General features: G+C 43.0%; 2 protein-coding genes across 2 annotated transcripts in view; one reads left to right on the forward strand and one right to left on the reverse strand.

Moving 5' to 3' along the window:
* The window catches only part of ANKRD45 (ankyrin repeat domain 45), a 54,378-nt gene extending 42,721 nt beyond the window's left edge, over positions 1-11,657 (reverse strand). Inside the window, exon 1 of the mRNA XM_036756057.1 lies at positions 11,532-11,657. The gene's annotated coding sequence lies outside the window, so the exon portion shown is untranslated. The remainder of the gene's footprint in view (positions 1-11,531) is intronic.
* A 266-nt stretch (positions 11,658-11,923) lies between these two features.
* The window catches only part of KLHL20 (kelch like family member 20), a 62,377-nt gene continuing 57,618 nt past the window's right edge, over positions 11,924-16,682 (forward strand). The window contains exons 1-2 of the mRNA XM_036756059.1: positions 11,924-12,035; positions 14,280-14,345. Of these exons, the coding sequence (XP_036611954.1) occupies positions 14,323-14,345 (23 nt within the window). The 5' untranslated portion in view covers positions 11,924-12,035; positions 14,280-14,322. The remainder of the gene's footprint in view (positions 12,036-14,279; positions 14,346-16,682) is intronic.

Genomic DNA, 16,682 nt, shown 5'->3' on the forward strand with positions numbered 1-16,682 from the left:
GGCTATTAACACAATACTGTTTATAGCAAAAGGGAACAAAGCATGAGGAAGTCATGCAATGCAAATGTTTTCCCATGTGAACTTGTTGATTCTGCTTGCCTAAAAATGTATATAAATCCTGTCCCTCAGATTAATAAACAGAGCTGTCCTTTACGCTCTCGCCTGGCCTGTGTTTTCTTTTTACCCTCTGCGGCCTCTGGTGGCCATGGCCACTGGAGGCAAATGCCAGCAGAAAATCACTTGGACAGCTGTGCAGATGGATTAGCGTGGGGAAAGATGAGGCAGGGAGACCCTTTAGAAGACTGTCTCAGTAGTCTAGGTCTGAGGTGATGAAAAGTTGGTGGCACTGTGAGTAGAGAGAACAGATGTGATTCAAAAGATGTCATGGAGGGGGGAAAAAGAACAAGGTTTGGTAACCAATGAGAAACGTGGAGCAAGGAAGAGTGAAGAGCCAAAGATAACACCAAGCTTACAAACCTGGGACACTAGAAGAATGTTGGTAGTCTATACAGAAACAGGGAAGTTCAATAGAGGGGAGGATTTGGGAAGAAAAATGATGAGTTCTGGTTCAGACATGCTGAGTTTGAGATGTCTCGGGGACTGCCAGTTCAAAATGACCAAAAGGTACAGTGGTTAGTGATAGAGGAACTAGGTCATGTGATAGAAACTGTGGCTACCTACTGAGATTTGTAAGTATTCTGTAGAGAAAATGATTAAACCCATGGGATCCGATGAGGGCAGAGATCTGGTGTACATCTAAAGTTAGGGGATGAGTTATGGATGACCAGCAAGCAAAAAACACTGAAAGGGACTGGTCAGATCGGCAGCGGGCTTGTCAGAGAGGAAGAACCAAGGATAACAAATGGACAATGCAAATGCAGCATAGATGTCTATGAAATATGTCTCATGGCATAGTGGAAAGAGTGCCTGGTTTGGTGTCAGAGTACCTAGGTTCATATTCTGGATCAGTTACTTTCTATTACTTATATAACCTTGGTCAAACTGCCTAATCTTTCTAGGTCTTGGTTTCCTTATTTGTAAAAATAAGTCAGTAGACTTCAGAGGTCCCTTTTATGTTCCTATGATCCTACAAAGATTTGCAAACACCTCCTCAACACCAACCCAAGATCATTAGATAGATCCTCTCCAGAGGATTTATAGGAGAATGTGGCCAAGGACAACTTGATGAGCTGTAGATGGGTTGTGATCTGGAAAGATATTGGGAATATCCACACTGTTGAAATTAAGCATCCAGGGGGTGGAGCCAAGATGGTGGCTGGAAAGAAGGGACTTGCCTAGGGCTCTCCCCCAGTACCCTCCAAACACTGATAAAAAATGGCTCTGAACAAATTCTAGAACTGCAGAACCCACAAAATAGCAGAGGGAAGCAGGGTTCCAGCCCAGGACAGCCTGTATGGTCGCTGGGTAAGGTCTATCGTGCCTGGAGCTGAGAGCAGAGCAGAGCCCAGCGTGGGCCACAAGGACCAACCAGACCAGGAGCTGGGCAGAACAGGTCCTAGCGCCCTGAATCAGTAAGCTGTGGCAGTTACCAGACTTCTCAACCCACAAACACCAAAGACAACAGAGAAGGTTTTGGAGATTCTTTCATTGCACCCTCTCCATCACTGGTGACACCAGCTCAGAACAACCTATTGCAGCTTAATTTTGAAGCAGCTTTCAGAACATCACCATCAACTACAAGCAGCAGCTCCTTTGATCCATCAGTGTTTGATGGTCTAGGGGATCTTCTTATGCCAACTATGATCCCTGCTGGTCAGCCTGCCCCTATTTCAGCTATAACACCTGGTCCTGCAAAACCCTTGGAAGTGATCTTGATTCATCTTTTGCAAATTTAGTAGGCAATCTCGGAATTTCTGGTACCACATCAAAAAAGGGAGATCTTCAGTGGAATGCTGGAGAAAGGAAACTAACAGGAGGAGCTAACTGGCAACCAAAAGTAGCACCAGCAACGTAGTCTACTAGTGTCCCACCAAGCGACCCATTGCAAGGAGCTAGTACGGTTCCTCCAGTTGCTGGTGCGCCACCTGTCGGATAGCCAGGCACAGGATTTGGAATGCCTTTTTCTGGAATGGGTGTGCCCATGATGCCACAGCAGCCAGTTATGTTTGCACAACCTATGATGAGGCCACCATTTGGAGCTGCCTCTGTACCTAGTGCACGGCTTTCTCCAAGCCCTACACCTGCCACTCACAGCCCCAAGAAACCTCCAGCAAAGGACCCACTAGTGGATCTTAACATCAAGGATTTCTTATAAAGAATTTAAGCTGCAGTTTTTGTGACTGAAAAAGGGTGGGGGCGGGGGAGGGAAGTGAGTTTGGAGACTACAAATAAGTTTGATGTTCAGAGTTTCAAAGTGAGCCACCAGTACCAAACCCAGCGCTTCTTCATATCTTCTCTTCCAAAACATGCAGCCCAGCGGTGAAAGTGAATATTAGGAATGTGTACTACCTTAGCTGTTATCCCAACTCTCTCACTTTTAGTGTATTGGGGTTATTTGTGTGTTTTACAACTTAGACAATGGATGCATGTTTCTGATGCCTTAAGTGCTTTTCTGAACCTCATGTGGGACAGATTATGCAGCTGTTGTATGGTGAGCTGTTTGGAGCAATGTGTCTGTGTTTTTTCAAGGTTTCAATGTACATAACTTTTGGACAAACCCTAAAACTTTCTCCATAAGTTCTGTTTCCTTCTGTATCTCTGTTACAAGGCATATGTGATAATAGCAGATGATAAGGAAAACACTCTTAAATATACAAAACTCTTTTTTTGGTGTGGAGTACATTTTTCCAACCACAGGAATTTCAATTGTTGTGAGAAATGTTTATTTTTGTGGCACTGTATATGTTCAGAAATATTATTATTTAAAGGAATATAAAGGTTAACTTCCATAATAAACACTTCTCCTTGAAGCTACCTTACCAAGAATGAAGAATCATATTGGAAAGAATACCATATGGATCATTGTTATATTTTAAAATATATATATATTTTAATTATATTTCACAAGTTTTGCATCTAAATTGGCTTATTTATCCAGTTTTGCTTAAAAGCACTGAAGAATAAGTAAATGGCCAGTTTCTCCTCATGTAGTTGAAAAAAAGCAAAGATAACTGTGCTCTCTCATAAGGGCTTTAAAGTTATTGTGGAGGTACTCTTTGGTATGTAGGTAGTCAGGATATTACTGCAAAGATTGTTATTTTTATTTCACCTTTTACATACATCTGTGTAGTAGTTGTGTGTGTATGTGTGTCTGTATAATGTTTCTCCATTCCCAAAATGAGCTCTGAGTAGCGTTGTTTTTGTGCCATTTATAATTAGGATTTAAACTAATTCAATGAATACGCTCTTTCACTGTACATATTGGATTTTCCCCTTTTTTTTTCCATACTGTTTGTGCTGATGGCTTGGCTGAAGATTTCGATGCAGAAATGAAGTCACTGTTGATCAGCGTTACAAGTGGCTTGGCAGCTCTTTGTGAAAGCATATTGGGTTGGAAAGATGTTCACCTAAGTCTTTCAAATTATTTAATCAATGTATGGTACTATTTACAAGTGGTTCTATCTGAATTTACTGTGGGGATAATATACACTGTAATGGGGGGAAAATAACGTGAAGCTAATTTCAAAATGGCTTTTCTTAGTATTTTGGTTTAAAAACCCAGCGCATGTATGTATGCCCTCTGAGATGCAATAAACACATTGAACAAAGAAAATGCAAAAAGAAAAAAGAAAAAGAAATTAAGCATCCACTAAATTATCAAAATATGCAGTTCTCTGCAAGGAGTCTAGAAAAAAATGGTATTAAAATAAGAACATGTTTCCTTAGCATTGTTTAGAAGAAAGGGTGCCCTGACCAGTCAGACTGAATATCCCTGTCTGGCTGGCAGATAAAGCCTTACAGTCAAGGATACAGCAAGCTATTGTAACTTATAGATGATGTCTAGATCAATCAGCTTTCTTTGTCATAACTGTAATCACCAAGCAACCCTGTGATATTAACTTTGCTTACCAAATAAACTCTCTTATTGGAGAGAGAATGTATTGACAAGATGGCAACAGTATCCTGGTCTTTTCAGCAATTTTGTCAGTGTGAATTAATAAACTGCCTTTCTGGTTTATGAAACTGTCTTTTTTTAAAGTTACTTGGTCTGAATCAATCCCCTTCAGATCACGTTCATTCCTAGGTGAAAAGATAAAATTAAATTTCTAAACTTGTAAACCTGAAGACCAAACCCTGGGACCCCTGGTGACCCTACCAAGATGAAGGCACTCCATTAAACATTCTGCAACAGCCTACTGATCTCTCTCTCTTTTTTATTTTTTATCACTTAGTTATATAACAATCACCACCAACTCAGGCTAAAATACATGCCTGAGGATACTATGGAATTACGAGATAGTAACATGGTATAAATGGAAGGAAAACTATTATTTATAAGAAGGCCTATGTTCTAGACCTGCCTCTTGTCACTAATTAGCTGTGACCATGAACAAATTATTTAACTCTTCTGTACCTCAATTCCCTCATCCCTCAAAATGGGAATACCTATCCTACCTACTTTTGTGGGTTGCGGGCAATTAACTGAGATAATGTATAGAAAATATTTTGGAAAGTATTCTAATTCTCATCTTTTTCAGTGGAGTTCAGATAGGAATGGTTCTGGTATTAGTACTGGTCTCTACCTACTATCAGTCCTTTTACATTTAATGTTGTATAGACCATTGCATTGCTTTTGTAATTGGGTTGGGATGCTACCTTATCTTCTGCGCTGAAGGCATCTTCAGCACAACTCCAGCAGCATATAGCAGAAAGGAGATTTCTTATTGTGGTGGTTGTGGTCATGATGATAAGGGTGATGGTGATGGTGATGGTGATGGTGATGGTGATGGTGATGATGATGGTGACTACCTCCAAAGGAAAAGACCTCTACCACCTGACACCCAAGAGAGGCACCCCCTCACCCCAGGCTCAAGGAAATCTCTGAGAACACTTCTCAAGACATCACCTGTTCTTTCCCAGACCTATGGGCTCTCCACAGAAGGCAACACAACACAAGACGATGCTTGGCCTGCCCAGATTAGAAAGACAGGAGAAGAGACAGGTACTGAGATGTGGATTCAGAGAGACTTCCCTAAGAAAAGGGGCATCACTCTATGCCATTGCAGGAAGGGCAGGGAGAAGAGAACTTTTGTGATGTCCCTGATTGTAACACACACACAGGTCAGATGCCAGGTAGAGAACCGGGATGGCTGCCCTTCACAGAGGCTGGTACTGGGGACATCTGGGAGTTAGCCCGGGGCTCTGCTTTGCACCCCACCCCCACCCCCTGCAATCACCTCCTTGCCTCCCAATTATCTCAGCCAAACTAGACACAGCCCCAACCCATCCCTGCCCCGCCCTGCCCGCCTCTTCTCTTACTGATCTCTGGGCTTCCACCGTTACCATGGTAATGGCTGCCTTGGCCTTCATTGGGCAGCTGCAGAGATTGAGTCGAGCTGGTAGGAGAGGGGGAGGCGGAGGCGGAGGCTCAGCATCTTGCAGCCCATCCCCCTGCAGCCAGAGCAACGCAGGCACACAGCGGCTGCAGGCAGGCAGAGAGCCCGGTTCCCTCCCTCCCTCTCTGTCCTCAGACCCGCTTCTTGGCCCTAACTCCAAGCCTGCACCACATATGCTTTCTGCCTTCTCCAGGAGGCCAGGATTTTAATGTTAAAAACAGGGCACATTTTGGGTCCCGGCCTTACCCACGCTTAGCTTTTGCTCTCTAAGAGGAAGGGTTTCTGACGGTTATGTGTAAAACCTGTAAGACACTAGAAGCGGAGGCTAACCTGATCTTTTTGCTCTGTGGGAATTCTGCCTTGATTTCCTCTGTCACCATCGAAGAGCCATTTATCAAACCTGTTCTTGATGTCCGGGACTACCTTGGGCGCTCTGGGAGACCAATTCTAAGACACAATGCCTGACTTTTATAGATTTAAAATCCCAAGCTGACAACAAAAACAAAATTACTGAGAAGCCCATGAGGGTCAGTAAAGTAGCAAGTGCCAAACTCCCAAATAAGTAAATGTTTCTAATCCATTCGGAGACTGGGGTTTTGCTGTGGGTGAGGGTGGAATAAAATGATTGCTTCACTACCAGTCCATCAAGTTAAGGCTTTTAGGAAGCAGGACTTCCTAAAATTCTGGATTTAGAGATGGAAAAGACTTCAGAAGTCATCTATTCCAATCCATTATGAGATTTAGAGTGCATCATATTTTTTATTTTGCAAATGAGAAAACTAAGGCTCAAAGAAAAGGAAATAATTTACCCCAAATCAACTAGTATATAATGGAACTGAGAGAGGAACCTCAATCTTCTGATTTCAAACCCAGGCTCTTCCCCTTTACTGTACTCTTTCCATCCCAGAGGGAAGGGAGAGGAGAGAGTTTGGCAAAGCTAAGGGGGTACTATCCCCAGTGCAGAGAGTAGCAAGAATAAAGGTGCAGAATCAGAAAGAGGAGAACCAGTATTGCCAGAAGGTTTATCAGTTAACAATACCCAGATGCTTTTGTTTTACAAAATTAATAATAACACACACTAGAGACTGCAGCAACGGTGAGAACTCTAGCGCTAGTGCCACCTTCTGCTGATTATCCCCAATTTGTCCTGCCTACATCTTGTTTCTACACAGTTGTTTGCATGCTTTCTCCCCCCTAGGCCTGGGCTCCTTGCAAGCCCGGCTGGTCTTTTGCCTTTCTTTGTAACCCCAGCACTTTGCATGGTACCTGGCACATAGCAGACACTTAATAAATGCTTGTTGACTGACCAACAATATTCTCCTTGAAATGTTTTCCTGAAGAACAAGGCCCACAACAACACATCATCACAGAGGTGCAGTGTGAAATAGCACAGTCATCAAACCCACAGAGCCACATTCTGGAGTACAGACTAAACCAGATTAAAATGTAAATGGGAAATATTTTTCAAAAATAAAAATACAGTAACACCCAGAAAAGATTAAAATGTTTAAACTAAGCCAGTTTGCAGCAGCAAAAATCTTCGGTATGGTTGAGGGGCCTCATTTTGATTTGAATTTGATACCAAAGGAGTGATGTTAGTTGGTCAAATAGGAGTCAGAAGGCTTTGGTTTGAATCCTGCCTTTGACCTTTACTAGCTGTGTGGCCACAGGCAAGTCACTTTACCTCTGGGAACTCCAGTTTCCTCACCAGTAAAATGGGGATTACACTTGCATGATCTATCTCAAGTAGTGGTTTAAGGTTTAAATGCATGTCAGTTGTTAAAGTTTGTGCATTTATTTTCAAATGTAGCGATTCCTAGAAGCCAGCATCGCTGTACTAAGAACAAGTTAATGAAGGTAGTTGAGAAGGAACTGGGGCACAAGATTAGTGAGTGGAAAATAAACCAGTACCCAGACACACTGTCTGCCGGTGTCCTAAAAGAATTTGTAAATACCAAAGTAACCTTGTTCTTTTCTTTTTAGCAGAATTACTAAACTGGCTGTGTACAGTTCTTTCATAAGACATTCCACCCCCCTCATTTTCTCCAAGTTTCTACTGGAAAAAATTTGGAATTATGCAAGAAAAATTGCAGAATTGTTGCATATATGCTCTAAGGAAGCTATTTATATGAAGAGAGACAGTTGGCCCTATCTGGTCCTAATGCCCAAGGGCATCCAGAGAGGGAATCCTGGACCTCAAATTCCTTGAGGTCTTGGGTACTTTGTCCACAAAGAACTCAGTCTTCACCCAACCAACTTCATGCAGGCCTCACATCTGTACAGAGCATCTTCTCACTATGTATCATCCCCTTCCATTTTGAGATAAGGCAAAGGAACTGGTACCAAATGTGAACTTATTCAAGCCCCTGAGGATTCAGTCACCAGGTATTTACTAATTCAGAAGAATGTCTCTCCCTCCCGGTATAAGATAGAACACATTGATGACAACTCTTCCTTCTCAAAGAACCCTTAAGGGTGGAATCCCCAGGCAAATATTACTACTTCCCCATGCTATGACTTGCACATTGCCATCTCATTCACTTAGATGTTTGTGACTCTTAGTTGCTCACTATCTAAGAAAAAAACACCGCTTTACCCTACTACTACCTCCCTCTCTCATTCTCTTCCACTCAGCCCTAACCCTCCTAAGACTCTATCCTGTTCTGCCCTGGCTTTCCATTGTGCTTTTTGGAAATCCCAACTATTCTCTCTCCCCTCCTATGGGTAACAAACTTCCCTTTGTCTTAGATCTCTTCCCACCAAATTCCTTATATTTTCCTGTACTTATGAAAACTGGATGCCTCTAGAGGATATCTCATCCCTGGACATCCTCTGTAGTTGTAGGTGCACCTTCTCTCACTTCCCTCGACAGTACACCAGGAGGAGGACACGTACTCCCTACTCCTCTACCACTTACTTCCAACCATCCTTTGCTACCATAATTCAGTAGCCTCTTTTGAGGTTCCTTCCATTAATTTATATCACCCTTTCCAGATTCTCATTGCCATCTACTGGGTTCCTTCTTTCTTAGGGAGTTGGAAACCTGGCCAACTGTCTTCCTCTCTGCTCCAATTCCTTCCCTCGTAATTGAGGGCTTCAGTTTATGTGCTGGTGTTCCCTCCAGTGCCCTGGGCCCCCCCCCAATTTATCATCCGTCTCAACATTCATGACCTGTACCTCATTCCACTTAAGGCAGAGGACAGGCATAGCCTTGATCTTATCCATAATCATTTGACCTTCATCATCCCAAATTCTGAAATTCTGTCTCATGGCAACTTTCTACACTTCAACCTCTCTCTCTCTGCTTCACTCTTCTCATACCTAATTTCCATCCTAAGTGTACTCTCCAATACCCCCACCCCTCCCTTTTCTTCCAGTCTATGATTCTAATTCTCACCTCGCTTTTTTCCCTCAATAATCTTGACTCTTTGGTCCTAGGATCCTTTGCCCCTTCACCCTATGACTGGTCATCTCTTTTTAGACCTGTACCCTTTTCTGAGGTAGCTAATGGTACAGGGCACTGGGCCTGGAGACAGAAAGACTTGAGTTCAAAACCAGCCTCAGACTTTTACCAGCTGGTTCTGAACAAGTCATTTAAACTCTGTCAGCCTTAGTTTCCTCATCTGTAAAATGGGGATAAAATAGCACCTACCTCCCAAGGTGCTGTAAGAACAGAAATGAGATATTTGTAAGGTACTTACAAATTACTTTAAAGTATTACATAAATGCTAGCTATTTTATTAGGATTCTCTACTCCAATCTGCATGTTGCTAAATGCTTCTGGTGAAGCAACTGTGTTAAATCCACTACAACTGTGTTAAATCCATTATAAGTTCGCTATCTGATCTTAGCCAGATCCTCACTGCTACAGGGCAGCTCCTTTATTCCCTACTGAGTGACTCCACATTGTACAACGACAACTCCACACCCAAAACTTCTCTCCTCAAGCCCCATCCCACTCCCTTCCAGCAGAGAACCTTCTCTCCTGCTTTACTGAGAACAAGCCATGCAAAGTGAGTTCCCTCTTTTCTGGTACTCTACATCTCGAAACCCCTCTACATCATTTCCTGTTCTTTCCTGTTTTGCTCCAACCTTTGAAGAAAAGGTAGCTCTTCTCCTTTCTGAGGCCAGGACCTCTACTTGTATCCTGGATACCATTTCTTCCTACCCCTTGTTATCTCTCTAATCTCCGGCCTCTTCTCACCTATGGGCTCCTTCCCTGGGCACAGAGCTCTTCCACTATTAGAAAGCCAGGTAACTCCTCCCTTTACTGTCTTTCATCTCCCTTCCCTTTCAGAGTCAGCTTCCTGGAAGAAAGCTGTCAGCAATCACTGCGTTCACTTCTTCACCTCCCACTCACTTCTCAACCCCTGGGTTTCTGACTCTACCACACAAATGAAATTGCCTTCTCCAAGGCTGACAAGGATTTTTAAAATGCTGAATCCTACGTCCTTTTTTTCAGTCTTTATCCTCCTTCCACTCTTCAACACTGGACACTTTCGACCGGCCCTTACCTCCTGATCAATCAGACCCTTGACAACACTCTCACAATCACTGCATTCCTGCGCCTGTGTAGCTTAAGTGAAGAGAAACAATGATGGTAGAACCTGTTCCCATCACAGAACTCTGGTTCTGTGACCCACCAAGTTGATCTCCAAGGCCCTGAAACAAGGACTCCAGAACACCTGTATTATGGACTTGTGTGCTTGTTATGGGAAACCACTCAGGCCCTGGAAACGACTGTTTGTAATCCCTCTCCCCCCCTTCCCATGGGTGATTTATATATACATACATATATATATGTATATGTATATATATATATATATATATATATATATATATATATATAATTTCTGCCTTCACTACTGCAAGGTGGAATTCTGATCAGGAGAATTCCTAATTTGCAAATCTGCTCCTCATAATGAAACTAATTAATTAAACCACTACTGGATTACTAGCACTTTGTCTCTGGCCCACTCTATTTCGTCATTCCCAGGTTAGAGACTGGCTCAGTAAAACTTGGTTAACACTCTCCTCCCTCCACTTCCATGATGCTGTTGGCTCCTCTTCAGTCTGGTTTGATGCATCTTAATCCAGGCCACACCCTGTGAGCATTCCCCAAGGTTCTTTTCTGGTGTCTCTTATCTCTCTATGCACCTTCCCTCTGTGATCTCAAAAGAGATCACCTGGATATCTCCATTTGGATGTTCTATGGGAATGTCAAATTCAGTATGTCCAAAACATAATTCATTATCTTCTCTCCCTGCACCCCCCCTCCTCCAGGCTTCCCTACTTTTGTTGTGTGCCATCATCTTGGTGGTCACCTGGCTTCACACCCTCATAGTCAATTCTTCCCTCACTTCTCACCTTCCACATCCAATCTTCTGCCAAGTCTTGACAGTTCAACATCTCTGCTAAATCCATCCCCTTTCTCTCCATTCATACGATGTCATTATCTGGACTATGATCTAGACAACAGTCTAAACTATTGTAATAATCTCCAAATCACTCTCCCTGTTTCCAGTCTCTCCCATTTCCAATATATCTCCTACCAGCCGAATGGATATTTTTAAAGCATAAGTCTGACCATGCCACTTCCCTGTTTAAGAACCCTTAATGCCTCACTAAGGGCACCAGGATAAAATTCCTCCTCCTCATTTTGGCACTCTTTCCAAACCAGCCCCAGCTGGCGGTGTCTTCCCCCATTCATCACTTTGTATCAACTTTGACTATACACATGTTCTCCCTAGCCCACTACACCCCCAACCCTCCCAGGGAATGCGACCTCCTGAGCAGTTTCATTGACATTTGGGTCTCAGCATCCACAAGGCCTCTATCCACATCCCTCAACTGGTGACTTTCATCGGGGGTTAGGCTTTATCTATTTAGCTTATCGATTACCCGGAAGAGACCTGAGAGGTCAGAGTCCCCCTCCCCCTCCCCCAGTCCCCCCCTCCGTTCCCCGTCTCCCCTCCTTCTAGGGGGAGAAACTAAGGCACGGAGAGGTTGACTTACCCGGGGTCCTGTGCTTAACTTGCAGGCGTCCCTGGCTGTCTCTCCATCCACCGTGCTACGCTGCCTTAAAGCAAGCTTGTTCTACCCGTGGAAATTAGCAACTGCTTTGCAACTTTGTATTCTTAGAGGATCCCTGGGAAGTCAAGTGACTTGCCCACCATCATACGGTCTGTCTGCAGGTCTTGAACCCTAGGTCTTACACAATTCCTAATAAATGCCTCGTAACACTGCCTGACTTTGCTCTCCAAATGAGCGCCCTCTGCAGACAGCGCTGTGCGCTCTCTCACGGACCAGACCCCGAGGCCCTTTCTTTTCCCCGCCCCCGCTAGAACCTCCCGGAACTCTTCTCGGAAGTACGAGTTTCCTCTCGACGCTCTGTGGGCACCGGACCGCTTCCGGCCGCTGGACAGAGACGAGCAGGAAGTGGCTCTTAGGGGCTTGGATCTTGCTGTTGAGGAGGCGGCGACGGCTGCGGCGGTGGCTGCGGGGCGGGTGTGTGGCTGGGTGAGTGAGGGACCCCGCGGGAGAGAGCCGGGGGCCGGGGAGGGAGCCCGCCGGCGGGCAACACCCGGAGGGTGGGTTCGGCGCTGGGCTGTCTGTGGGTGCGGGCACCCTCGCCCTTCTCCTGTCACCGCTGCCCCCCGTTCCCTCCCCCTCCGCGGGCTGTCGGCGGGGTCTCCTCCGTCGGGGCCGGGGCGATGTCATGCTCTCGTCTGCTGACAAGCCCCGGAGGAGACACGCGGGCAGCGGGGGCACAGGTTCCAGGAGGGAGTGCGCTGGGTCTGCCCCCCACCCCTAGGGTTCAGACACTGCACCTGCCGCCTCCCAGGTGACCTTGGACAAGTCATTTTTCCTGTAGGGGCCCTTCTGTTCGAGCGTAAAATGAAAGGGTAGGACACCCGGGAGCCTCCTGGCGCTCAATCCAGGGCCTAGAAGTTGTCCCCGGCTCTTGGGGGCCAGAGGGGCCCGTGAAAGGCAGCCTAACCCCGTGGGGTCTGAGGACCCGGCTTTAGACCCCGCTCCGCTGCCCGTGTGACCCTGGGCGAGTCACCCGATGGTGTCCGGGCCCCGGCTTCCTCGACCGCTAAGTGATAGTCATGGACCAGAACGCCTCGGCCGGCGCTGCCAGACCGCGCCGGTCCCCTAGGGAGCCTGCGAGCCTGGGCGGCCCTTCGCCCCTCTGTCCACCTACCTTCACAGCCTTGTTCTCCATGACTGCCCTCCTCACTCCCCGAGGTCCAGTTAAACCGGCTGTGCTGGGCCCCACGACGGACGTTCCATCGTTCCTTCCCAGTCTTGGCACGAGCACGATGGAAGGCTCGCCCCCTCCCCTTCGACCCCAGCGAGGCCTTTCCGAACCCCTCAAACGACCCCCAACCAAGATGTTAAAGCTCCTGTTCCCCAAAATAACCTGGCATTTATTTTTGTATATATTTTTGTGGGTGTATACAAATGCGTCACAAAAATACACTTATACATAAATGCATGTGTGCTCATGTTACTTACATGTAGAGGGAGCTGGGAGTGCCAGGTCTGAAGTCAGGCAGCCCTGATGTGGCCACAGACACTTACAAACTGTGATTCTGGACAAGTCCTTTAACCTCCGTTTGCCTCAGTTTCCCCATCTGTATAATGGGAATAATAAGATTATTATTATTGATAATAATAATGACGATGATAATACTACCTCCCTCCTAGAGTTTTTGTGAGGATCGAATGGAATAATTGTAAAGTTCTTAGCACAGTGCCTGGCACATAGTAAGTATTTTATAAACGTTAGCCACTATTAAGTATATTTTTATTCACATATATCACATAAAACATATAGAGAAAAAACCTAACATAATGGATAAGGAACAGGTTTCATACCCAGGAACACCTGGGTTCAAGTAACACCTCAGGCTTTGGACAAATCATTTAACCTCTCAGTGCTCTAGGCAAATCTTTAAGACTAGAAGTTAAGAAGTTAAGAAAAAAAGCAGTAGCCTACATTGATAGAGGGAAGTTCTTCACTCGAGTGTTCCCTCTACCAGAATTCACAGGTCCAGTCCCTGTGCTTATCTTTCTACGTATAACTTTTGTCTACCCCCTTAGAATGTTAAGTTCCTTGAGTCCAGAGACATATTTCATTTTTGTTTTTGCATCCTCATCAAGTAGCACGTGGTGCTAGCTCTTAATAAATGCTTATTCATTTATTGGTTATTGAAAGCTGACAGAAGAAAAAGTTTTTAAAAAATTATGTTTTGCTTGCCCTTCGGATGTGGACCTCAGGAGCAAAAAGGCTGTGTGTGTGTGTGAGAGAGAGAGAGAGAAATGTATTTAAAGTCAAATTTTTCTTTGGATTCTATTCATAATAATACATATTAAGAGCCTTCAAATCAGATGTTGAACAAGGAGGGCCTTTTCTGTTCATCTTTTCATTGTAAGTAACACTAAGTTCCAGGCAGTGCCATGTACCCATAGATGCTCACTAAAAAATAAGTGACACTGATGTTAAAATTAAGGAAAGGCAAGATTACTCTGGTAGCCTAGCCATTGCCTTATTTTCCTTTAAGATAATGAAATAATGGATTGTCTAGTTTTTCCAGGGTTCTAGTTATTTTTAGCCTACAGAAACTAGAGTATTAAACCTTTGAATTATAGAATACTGTCATTTTTAAAATCCATATCCCATGAACATAGAAATGAATGAATTTATTCTTTAGAACTAATGTTGCTAATAAGGTTGATGATTTTCTGGTTTTTTAGATTGAGCTTTAAAATTTGGAGAGAAGGATTCTCTTCATGGTGCATGGACGGAAAGCCAATGCGCAGGTAAGCATTTAAAAAGACATAATTTTGATGGCTGAATTTCAGCAGCTGATGATCTAAATTTTCTAGAAGATTTAGACAGTTAAAATATTCTTTAACAAGATTTATTTATGCCAAAATGCGTTTTCCTTTTTCAAAAACAAACTAATAATATTAGGAAATCAAATGTTTGTAGAATAAGATTAGAGTAACATATTTTTGGTCCATATTTGTGATCTTGTCTACATAGAGAACTCTTGGTATAGAAACTCCTTCTACCATTACAGATCAGCAAATTTTTTTTTAACTTACAATCTTAGAATGTCACTTGATGGTAGTAACTCATGGCTTATTTTAAATTTTTATTTAGTCTTGAACTATGTTTTGAATGTAGCATTTTAACTACTTATTTTAATTTTGAATAGCAAATATTTCTTTTTGGTTACAAGTTCTTGGAACATTTTTGTGGTATATAATCAGTAACCATATTACAGTATTGTGTAGGGTTAAATTTCCAAAAGAAAGTGTGTTTTTGTTGTTGTTTCCTTATTGTAACTGATGGCTATCATTAATTCTGTGTTATGGAATGTAGTTCTAACCTGATTCTGGTTTCATTAGCTCCTGATATTTTGGAATATGTTATGTTAATAAATTAAACAAATTACTAAGAAGATCTACATTCCTGCTCAGAGTATTCAAGGTCTAAAAAAGGTGTGAGACATGATAACTTGAGCTATTGAAAAAGAAAACAGTCTGAAAAAGAAACTGACAACTTGAAACCTCTTAGAATCTAGTACAAGGGGCAATTTGGTGGTGTAGTGGATAGATCACGAACCCCTGAGTCAGGAGGACCTGAGTTCTATTCTGACCTCAGACTCTTAACACTTACTGGCTGTGTGACTCTGGGCAAGTTACTTAACCCCAGTTGCCTGACACCCCCCACCACCACCCAAAAAAAAGAATCTAGTACAATTTTCCCCCTTTCTTCCTTTCTCTCAAATAACATTGGAATCTTTATTGAAACTCAGTCAATAGTAGTAAATGACCATAGTAATCTAGCATTTGATGAACCCAAAGACCCCAGCTTTTGGGACAAGAACTCACTATTTAACAAAAACTGCTGGGAAAACTGGAAAACAGTATGGCAGAAACTAGGTTTAGAGTATAGACCAAGATAAGATCAAAATGGATACATGATTTAAACATAAGCAGATTGGGAGACCAAGCAATAGTTTACCTGTCAGATGTATGGTAAAGGGAAGAATTTATGACCAAATGAGATAGAGAGCATTATTAGATGTAAAATGGACAATTTTGATTATATTAAATTTAAAAGGTTTTGCAAAAACAAAACCAATGCAACCAGGAGTAAAAGGAAAGCAGAAAGCTGGGAAACAATTTTTACAGGAAGTATCTCTGACAAAGGCCTCATTTCTCAAAAATATAGAGAACCGAGTCAAATTTGTAAGAATACACGTCATTCCCCAGTTGATAAATGGTCAAAGGATATGAACATGCAGATTTCAGAATAAATAAATCAAAGCTACCTATAGTCATGTGAAAAAATGCTCTAAATCACTACTGATTAGAGAATTGCAAATTAAAACAACTCTGAGGTATCACCTCACATCTATCAGATTGGCTAATATGACAGAAAAGGAAAGTAATAAATGTTGGAGAAGATATGGGAAAATAAGGCACTGTTGGTAGAGTTGTGAACTGATTCTGAAGAGCAGTTTGGAACTATGCCCAAAGGACTATAAAACTGCGCATACCGTTTGACCCAGCAATACCTCCTTATCCCAGAGACATTAAAAAAAAAAGTGGAGGGAAGGACCTATTTGTACAAAAGTATTTATAGCAGCTCTTCTTGTGATAGCAAAAAATTAGAAATTGAGAGGATGCCCATCAATTGGGGAATGGCTGAACAAGTTATGTTATATGATTATAATGGAATGTTACTGTGCTGTAAGAAATGATGAGCAGGCTGGTTTCAGAAAAACCTGGAAAGAGTTGTATGAACTGATGCAAAGTGAAGTGAGCAGAACAGGAGAACATTGTATATAGTAACAGCAATACTGTACAGTAATCAACTGTGAGTAACTAAGCTATTCTCAGCGATACAGTGATCCAAGATGATTCCAAAGGACTCATGATGGGAAATGCTATCAACCTCCTGAGAGAGAACTGATGGAGTCTGACTATAGATCAAAGCATTCTATTGTTCACTTTCTGTATTTCTTTTTCCTTTGGGTCTGTGTCTTCTTTCACACTATGACTAATATGGTTAAAAAGAAAGAAACTGCGTCAATGCAATTGTTATTTTTCACATAGCAGAAACCTAAAACAAATCTTTATTTC

Source organism: Trichosurus vulpecula, chromosome 4 (genome assembly GCF_011100635.1).
Source record: "Trichosurus vulpecula isolate mTriVul1 chromosome 4, mTriVul1.pri, whole genome shotgun sequence".
Lineage (NCBI taxonomy): Eukaryota > Metazoa > Chordata > Mammalia > Diprotodontia > Phalangeridae > Trichosurus > Trichosurus vulpecula.